Source organism: Corylus avellana, chromosome ca11 (assembly GCF_901000735.1).
Source record: "Corylus avellana chromosome ca11, CavTom2PMs-1.0".
Taxonomy (NCBI): Eukaryota; Viridiplantae; Streptophyta; class Magnoliopsida; order Fagales; family Betulaceae; genus Corylus; species Corylus avellana.
The window spans coordinates 13617831-13627514 of record NC_081551.1 but is presented as its reverse complement, the minus strand read 5'-3'; the positions used below and the strand labels follow the sequence as shown (position 1 = coordinate 13627514).

General features: G+C 41.3%; 1 protein-coding gene across 1 annotated transcript in view; it reads right to left on the bottom strand.

The window, feature by feature from the left end:
• Nucleotides 1–8460, bottom strand: part of LOC132165105 (ultraviolet-B receptor UVR8-like) — a 21109-nt gene extending 12649 nt beyond the window's left edge. Inside the window, exons 1-5 of the mRNA XM_059575608.1 lie at nucleotides 8285–8460; nucleotides 6707–6749; nucleotides 6553–6598; nucleotides 6403–6449; nucleotides 6195–6297 (exon numbers count right to left, since the gene is read on the bottom strand). Coding sequence (XP_059431591.1) covers nucleotides 6195–6297; nucleotides 6403–6449; nucleotides 6553–6598; nucleotides 6707–6749; nucleotides 8285–8460 — 415 coding nt within the window. The remainder of the gene's footprint in view (nucleotides 1–6194; nucleotides 6298–6402; nucleotides 6450–6552; nucleotides 6599–6706; nucleotides 6750–8284) is intronic.
• Nucleotides 8461–9684: the final 1224 nt, after the last annotated feature.

Below are 9684 nucleotides of genomic sequence, written 5' to 3'. Positions count from 1 at the left end.
CAAAGTTATCCTTATATTTCTTTTAATCACTAAGGAATTTTGGTTCTTGCTAGAAGACAAAAAAAAAAGCTCTCTTCTCTCTCTTCTTTTCCTTCCCAGAGAAGGTGTGGGAGGAATAGTTTTTTGTCTCAGGTGAGCTGCTGGTGGTGGTGAGATGGGTTTATCAAGAAGTTCGTCGGTGGAATCCAAAGATTTTCAAATGATGGTGATGGACGGTGATACTAGTTTGATATTCAAGGAGAGAAGCACGGGTCTAGTGAGGTTCATAAGGCTGGGAAGTAGTGAAGCAGTATGGCTGTTGCACATTTTTGAGGAGTTGATTTCAGTGAAGGATTCAAGGGTCTTTAAAGATCAATCTAAACCAGGGTACCCACGAGTGCTAGCCCAAAAATGTTCTAATAGGTTTGGCAGTTTTTTGGTGATTGAAGAATGTGAGGAGAGGGAGAAGCGTAAGGCAGTCATGGTGCCGGAAGGAAAAAATCAGATAGGTTAGAACAAACTGGAGTCTGAACTGCAAATAGCCATAAGGTTTCTTCAACCTTATTTGACTCAAAGAAACAATGCAAGGAAGAAGAGGAGAAGTTATACAGAGGTGCTGCAATCCACACTGCGCCCAAATGAGAAATTATTTCGGCCATCTTCTGAACCTGTCGCTAGGGTGCCCAAATGGCTGTCAGAAGGAAATGTAGGTCCAGGTGAGTTACAGACGAAGAAATGTAGCCAAGTCTCTATTCCAGTTAGCTCAGGTCCAGTGACCATCCTCAAGTCTCCGGTGGATTGTCCGGCGATATCAGGTCCAGTAACCACTCTCAAGTCTTTAGTGGGATGTCCGGCGACATCAAAGGGCAAGGAGAAGGATATGGGTAATTTCGTGGAAGGAGAGAAACAGAGGTATGCCAATGAATTTCTGGCGATTCTGTCACCGGTTCAATATAGTTCTCCAGCCAACCCAGCTCTGGCGACAGCTGTTTTGTTCGGTAGCAAAGCTTTGTCTCATGTGATGGTGGTTACGAAGGGCTGTACTGGAAGGAAGGAATGTTCTGACAATGGATACGTGGTATTTGGAGGTAGTGAATACAACAATCTAAGAAATTTGTTGGAGAAATTGCAGCTGGAGATTGGGTGTTGCTTGGAGCGACTGGCAGTGGGCAAACGGGCTTCATACGTCGATGGGCCTTCAGAGCTTGGGCCTGCGCAAACCGATATTGCAATATTGGAAGAAGTGGGCGTTCAGCCCAACCAGAAGATGGGTGTGAATCATGCGGTAGGGGCTGGGCTCAAAAGATTTGGTAAGAAATATAGGAGACTAAGGCCGAGAAGAGTGAAATAGTTTCAAAGGACGAGAAAGACGACCCAACCAGGCGACCCAGGAGCTTCCTCGTTTGTCGCTGGGTATCGTTTTACGATGGGTCAACCTTAGGTAGGTTCATGGGCAATATCTGAGTTGGGCATATTGGGAAAAGCTCCGATTAGCGTGGGTATGGGGCTGACCGGCATGTTGAATTGTGTGTTACACCTGGGCTGGCAATAGAGGGCGCCGATGAAGCATTTGGAGGAAGCGGGTGAGGTGGGGGGTGGCGACAGGGACTCAAAGCTTCTGGAAACTCCATCGGCAGGCACTCCGGTAGTCTCGGAGTATCGGGTGGTGCCGACAGGGGCTGTTCTTGGGTATTCCGGCAGTGAGGGGGATAATCCTGGGGTTGTAGAATCATCTAGAGCAAAGATTGCCGCTAGCCCATCATCTTTGAAAGCTTGCGAGATTGAAACTAGAATAGTGGATTTTTCTTTGATTGAGGCAGAGGTGGAGGAGGGGTTGACAAAAGGGATGGAAGATATGATGGGAGATTGTATGGATGTTCCTTTAGAAAACCAGAAGGACAGGAACAATGGATCCCCTAAAGCCAGCATGGAGGTGCCTATTGTTGCTCATTTGATGGAGAATTCTATTATTCTCAGGGAGTCGAGTTTGACATGTATAGAATTGGAAGAATATGAGGTGGAAGAGCACAGTCCACTGGCGTGTTGTCCAGCTAAGGGGTTTTTGGTGAAGAAGGGGTCTAATTCTGCTGATAAATTTTTGAAGCTTGTGGAGGAGTTTAGTCATTATGTGGGGATCTCGTGTGATGGGTATGAAAGGAAGCTTTCAGAGCTGTTCGCAGCTATTATTGCGAGTAATTAAGGAATGGGAATGGGTGTGGCCTCAAATATGGGGAAGAAAGGTATGAGAGAACTCAATAACCTTGCATGCTCCATTAATTATGACGGTAGTGCTGTTAGGGGGAGGGCTAAGGGAAGAACTCTTAGAGATCTGTCATGAAGCCTAGGATTGTTTCTTGGAATGTGAGGGGATTGAATGAGGGCAATAAGTGCTTGAGGGTGAGGAATATGCTTAGACAATGGAAGGTAGACAGTGTGTGCTTACAGGAGACGAAGATGGAATCGATTTCCAACAGTTTTGTGAATAATTTGTGGGGTTGTGCCTACGTCGATTGGTGCTTTGTTGCTTCTGATGGAGCTTTTGGTGGAGCTTCTGGTGGCATTTGGTGATGTGGGATAGAAGGGTGGTTTCAAAGATCGAGGTCTATGTGGGGGAGTTCGTTGCAGCCTGTTTATTCAAGAACGTAGAGGATGATTTTACATGGGCTTTTGCGGGGGTTTATGGCCCAAATTTGGATTACTTGAGACGTTTTCTTTGGGAAGAGTTGGCTGGCCTTTCTAATTGGTGGGAGGTGCCATGGGTTAATGGAGGTGATTTTAATGTTACGCACTTCCCTAGTGAAAGATCGGGGGGAGCAGGGTTCACTAACGCAATGTCAGAGTTCTCAGACTTCATCTCCAAACAGGGGCTTATGGACATTCCACTTGCAGGAGGAACATTTACTTGGTCCAATTCTTATTCTCGGTCTAGGATTGATCATTTTTTAATCTCTCCAGAATGGGAAGCCAAATATCCTAGCCTGCTTTAGAAGAGGTTGCTTAGATTGTGCTCGGATCATTTTCCCATCTTGCTTGATTGTGACGGTATGATTGGGGGTAAGAGGCCTTTCAAATTTGAAAATATGTGGTTGAAAATTGATGGTTTTGTGGAAAAGGTGCGAGCTTGGTGGTCTTCTTACAATTTTTTTGGCACTCTGAGTTTCATTTTGGCACAAAAGCTTAAGATGTTAAAGATGGATATCATAAGATGGAATGAGAATGAATTTGGAAATGTGCATGTTATTTGCAAAGAGAAAGCGGAAGAATTGAAGGCCATGGATAGATTGGAGGAAGAGAGAGAATTGGGTGAAGAAGAGAAGAATAGAAAAAGGGTGATTGTTAAGGAATTGGAGATTGCTCTTTTACAAGAAGAAATTAGTTGGAGACAAAAATCTAGGATTCGTTGGCTCAAGGAGGGTGATAAGTGCACTAAGTTCTTTCATCGGATTGCCAACTCTAATAGAAGATGCAACTCCATTGAATCCTAGTCCATTAATGGTGTTCCTTCTTCTAATCAAGACAACATTAGGGATCATACGATACATTTCTACAAGACTTTATTCGCTGAACAATGCAATTGGAGGCCTAGGTTGGACAACCTTGCCTTTGACTATTTGGGAGCGGGAGAGGCTGATTGGCTAGAATGTTCTTTTGAGGAAAAGGAAGTGTTGGAGGTAGTGAAAGATATGGATAGAGACAAGGCGCCGGGGCCGGACGGTTTCTCAATGGCTTTCTCCCAAGATTGTTGGGAAGTGATGAAGGAAGACATTATGACAGTTTTTTCAGAATTTCATACTCGTGGTAAGTTCGAAAAAAGCCTTAATGCTACTTTTATTTCTCTTATTCCAAAGATTTTTGGAGCTTCCGAGCTTAAGGAGTTTCGCCCTATTAGCCTTATTAGTGGGATGTATAAGATTATTGCCAAAGTTCTTGCTAATAAAATGAGGAGGGTGTTGGATAGGGTGATATCAAAGCCTCAGAATGCGTTCATTAAAGGAAGACAAATCACGGATTCGGTTCTTATAGCAGGTGAATGCCTGGATAGTCGTATCAGTTCTGGGGAACCGGGTTTGCTTTGTAAATTGGATGTAGAGAAGGCTTATGATCATATTGACTGGAAATTTCTCTTGTATTTATTGAGGAGATGTGGATTCGGGGAGAAGTGGTGTTCTTGGATTGAGCAATGTATCTCGACCGCTCGCTTCTCTGTTTTGATCAATGGCACTCCTGCTGGCTTCTTTAGTAGCTCTCGAGGGGTGAGGCAGGGAGATCCATTGTCTTCGTTTTTGTTTGTCATGGTTATGGAGAAGTTTAGTAGGATGATTGCTGCTGCCACCGAGAGTGGCTTCATTTTTCGGGCTTTTCAGTGGGAAACAGGCTATCGGAGAGGGTCAACATTTCCCATCTTTTGTTTGCAGATGACACGTTGGTATTTTGTGGGGTGAATCTTGATCAAATTCGTTCTCTTAAAGCCCTACTTGTTTGTTTCGAAGCTGCTTCGGGTCTAAAGGTGAATATGGCTAAATCAGCTTTGGTCCCGGTAGGTGATGTGGATAATATGGAAGAATTGGCCGGTGTTTTGGGTTGTGAGACGGAGTTGTTGCCTTTGAAATACCTGGGGCTCCCCTTGGGTGCTCGCTTTAAGGCAAAATTTATCTGGGATGACATTTTGGAAAAGATTGATCGGAGGTTGGCGAGCAGGAAAAGAATGTATCTTTCCAAGGGAGGTAGGGTTACTCTTATAAAGAGCACCCTCTCTAACATCCCTACTTATTTCCTTTCCCTCTTTCCTATTCCTGTCTCGGTGGCTAAGTCTTTGGGGAGGTTTAAATGATGAATTCAAATATCATTTGGTTAAATGGGATAAGATTTGCTCTCCTATTTCAGAAGGAGGTTTAGGGATCAGGAAATTGAGATTGTTCAACCAAGCTTTGTTAGGGAAGTGGCTATGGCGTTATGCGCATGAGAGAAGGGCTTGGTGGCGAATGGTCGTGGATGCCAAATATGGATCCGAATGGGGGGGTTGGCATTCTATCAATATATCGGGGTCTCATGGGGTGGGCCTTTGGAGGTATATTAGTAGGGGGTGGCGGATGTTGTCTAGCCATACAAGATTTGATCCAAGAGATGGTTCCAAAATCAAATTTTGGGATGATGTTTGGTGCGGAGAAGCGTGTCTTAAGGATGTTTTTCCAGGCCTTTACACCATTGCTAATGCTAAAGATGCGTCTATTGCTAACAACTTGGATCTCACGGGGGGAGCTCTTCAATGGAATGTTAGCTTTTCTCGGTTGATTCATGATTGGGAGTTGGAAGTGCTAGCCTCGTTCTATACTTTGTTATACTCTCATAAAATGAATAGGGAAGGAGGGGATAAAATGTGGTGGATTCCGTCCAGTAAAGGGAAATTTGATGTTCGATCCTACTATAATGTCTTGGCTAGTACTGAGGCTAGTCATTTCCCATGGAAGAGTATTTGGCGCATCAAGGCACCCTCGAGAGTGGCCTTCTTTACTTAGACGGCGGTGTTAGAGAAGATCCTCACAATCGATAATCTTAGGAAAAGGAATCTCATTGTGATTAATAGATGTTGTTGTGCAAATCGGATGGGGAAACGATTGATCATTTTCTTCTCCATTGTGAGATTGCTCGCTCTCTATGGGATGCTATCTTTAGCCGATTTGGATTGTCATGGGTCATGCCTCAAAAGGTGGTGGATTTGTTCGCTTGTTGGTGGTCGGGAGGGCGTTCACGAAGTGCCGTTGTGTGGAAAATGGCTCCCCTTTGCATAGTATGGTGTTTATGGTTAGAAAGGAATGCGAGATGCTTTGAGGATTCTGAGAGATCTTTGGAGGACCTCAAGGCGTTTTTCTTCTACATGCTTTTCACTTGGACAACAGCTTGGCTTGCTCCTTTAGTGATTAGCTATCTTGATTTCCTTGTTTTTTTTTCTTCTCCTAATTAGGGGTTTTCTCTTGTATATTCCCTGTGTACTTGGTTGCGCCCCTCTGCGCTTTTGATATATAAAATTTACTTATCAAAAAAACACTGTTACGGTGGAATAAATTGTTTGTGGTCACGAGAAAGAAAGGCAAAACCACACCATGTAGCTTTAGTTTTCTTTCCTTCATAAAGTCTCTTGCTCTTTATAAGCACATGATCATGAAAAATTTTAGAGAAAATTAAAACTACTAAAATTTGAGAAAATAATGAATTACTTGTCAGGACACACGTGTGATAGCCACCACATGCAACTTCTTCTGAATACGGCAGGTTGCTAGTCATGGAACGTGCTGTTGCATTTTTCACCTCTGCAAAGCCCTGAATTAATTTCATTGAGAAATAATAAAATATGATTAAAAACTGACCGAAGAGTTCAAGAAACTATGGGTGAAGAACAATTTAAACACTAACTATGTGACTTACCACTTTATCTACTGCTCTATCACCAAAGATAAACAAAGAGCCATTTTCTGCAAAATTTGGAAAAACGTAGGATACAACATGGAGATTTTAAATGAGGCAAAAGCTTCAGTACAGAAAACAATGGATCAAAATAAAGTCCACACAAAATACCATCAATGCATGCTGAATGCAGCAACCCAGCAGCTACATTTTTAACCTATGTATCGATCAATAAATGAAACTTAACCACCATTGTTAATGAAAAAAATGACATTGATTCAGATATGATCAATCAGCAATTCAAATTACAAGAAGTAAATAACACCTTAATCCCCTCAAGATTCTTGATAAGCCTTGGTGTGTATTCACTGCACAAAAAAGATAGGTTAATACATTAAAAAGAAGTATGGCTGGGTAGCATTGAAACTTCCTCAAAGGAGACAGGCTTTGTGTGCAGGGAGCCTCCATGTCAAAGACTAACATGTTTTTAAGACTGCTACTTAAGGAGACAGGCTTTGTGTGCAGAAGGAGTAAAGCTACCAGTTTCCAAGCTTACACAGTTTTGTATTACCCATGAAATTAAAATCCTCGAAAGATGATTGAAAAAAGTGACAAGGAAGTCTTATAAGATTTAGGGGTGTTCGCAGGGTAGGATGTTTGATACAGTTCAGAAGTGGGTTGTGAAGGGAGCCTAGGCTACATCTCAATGTGAATATTTAAAACTCAAACCTGAATTGGAAAGCTTGTCTTTGAAAAGGAGACCTTTGAAAAGCTAGTCTTTAAAAAGGAAACCTTTGGAGTCAGATATGGGGGTTAATTTAAGCAAGGGGAGCAGGAACACAAGCTTCTTTCATATGCTTGTGTCACATAAAAGCGTTAATTTTATATAGATTTTAGTAGTTGATAGCGCTCTTTTCTCTGAAGAGGAAAGGAAGAGGAAGAGATAATCCAGTGAGAAACTAAAAAAAAAAACGGATTGAGAAAGTTCAATGGGACTTTTTATGGGGTGGAGTTGATGACAAATTTAAGTTCCATTAAGTTAGTTGGTTGAAGATTTGTACTCAGTTGTCTTCCGGAGGTTAGGGAGTTAGAAATCTAGTTTAGTTTAACCGAGCTCTCATGGGGAAATGGTTATGGCGTTATGCTACTAAAAGGGAGGGTTTGTGGAGATTGGTGGTAAAAACTAAATATGATAGAATGATGGTAGATTGGTGCTCGAACGAGGTAGCGGGCCCCTTTGTACTCCTTGTGTATATATATTTTATAAGAAATGTCACTATCATTAAAAGAGCGCAAAGGGGTGCAACCCTAGTACACAAGGAGTACAAAAAGAACTCCTAATCAGATGAAAAAGAAGAACAAAGATTCAAAAAATTTGCAAAACTAGAAACAAGCAAACTATGGTGGCCTGATATCCAAGTCCAGAAAGTGTCGATCACAGGCTTTTGCAACTCGGTCACTGAAGCCTCATCTTCGAAGCTCCAACCTCCAACCTCCATACTTCCAAAATTGATTTGAACCAACATGTTTTACACTTGAAATACCTGGTCCCTCCTCTTGGTGGCCCACAGTCCAACATCAAAGGAAAATGACCTGACAAGATTCTTGGCAATCACCTATGAGAGACATCAAGAAAATGTTCTTCCCATTCTGGAAATAGAAGGAATCTAATAATTCTAGACCACACTTGCAATTCCCAATTATTTGACCAAGTATAATGTCCCCCTACAAATGGAATATCGAAAAGGCCCTGCTCAAATATGAAATCTGAAAAAATCCCCTATAGCTAAAGTATGTCTACAATCACCTGATTTTTCAAACCGAACCACATTAAAAATCTCCCCCAATACACCACAGCAACTACCACCAACTCATCAAACCAACCAATTCATCCTACATATACCTCCTTTCACCATCATCATTAGGGCCATACACCACCCCAAACGCCCAAACAAAATTATCATCAACATTTCTAAAAGTGCAGGCAAGTATATAAGTCTCCACATAATCCTCAATCTTCTCCACCACCCGCCTATCCCAGTTTAACAGCTCTCCACTTGAAGCCCCTCTCAAAGCCATAAAGCACCAATCCACATGTTAACAATCCCATAGACTCCAAACCACCTCCCTAGAAATATTCTCCAATTTTTTTGTGGATAGTAGCTTTGGGAAAGATATTAACTTCGGATAACTTGAGAAAGACAGGAATCATAGTGGTAAACTAGTGTTGTATCTGTAAGAGTGGGGAGTCTATAGATCATATTCCTCTTCATTGTGAACTAGCAAGAGAGTTATGGGTTGCGTTTTTCTGTCTTTTGGGGTAGAGTGGATTATGCCTAGAAAGGTGATTTAGGTATTGGATAGTTGGAGAGGTCAAGTAGAAAGACGAGAAATATTAGAAGTTTGGAGGATGGCTCCTTTGTGGTTAATGTGGTGTACTTAGAGAGAGCAGAATGCAAGACACTTTGAAGATTGTGAGAGAACGGTGGAAAAACTTGAATCTGTTTTGCTTAAATCCTTTTATGCATGGATAGCAGTCTATAGTAGTTCCCTTTTTTCTAGTTTCACAGAATTTTTGGACTTCTTTTCTTCTTTTTCTTCCTTGTATGGGATATATCCTGTAAACTCTCTATGTAAACAGGTTGCGACCCTTTGCGCTTTTTAATGACACTGATACTTATCAAAAAAGAAAGAAAAAAAAAGAAAGCAAGTTATGCTTCTGGTTTAGTATTTCTTTCTAATAGAATTGAGACCAAAAAAGTGACTTTTTTTATTATTTTTGTTCATCTAGAAGGTTGCTTTGGGAGATATTTTATAAGTTTAAAATCTAATCAAGAAACAGGAAAAAATATCGTTGTTGGTCTTGTATGTGAAAAACTAGTGGTGAGACATGTTATCATCATTTGCTACATTGCACAGTGGCTATAGATCTTCAATTACTAGTGTCTTCACTTTTTGGGATCCACTAGTTGATGCCTAAAATGGTTGCAGAGCTGCATTCTTATTGGAAAGGAGCCTTGATTGATATACAAACTTTAAGATTTAAAATGCAGTTCCACTTATTTTAGGTGGACTGCTTAGAAGGAAAGGAAAAGTTGGAGTTTTCATGGTGTTAAGCTTTGTCTGAATAAGCTTAAGCTAATTTTTTAAGATCTTCATGTAATCTATGATTGCTTTAGGCAATATCTCTATATCCTTATGGGTATTCTTGATCTTTTCAATTTATTGTAACTATTAGAAGCACCTTTTGTACACTTCCAAATTACTTGAGCTGTTCTGCTTGTTCCTTTTTAAAAAATAAAA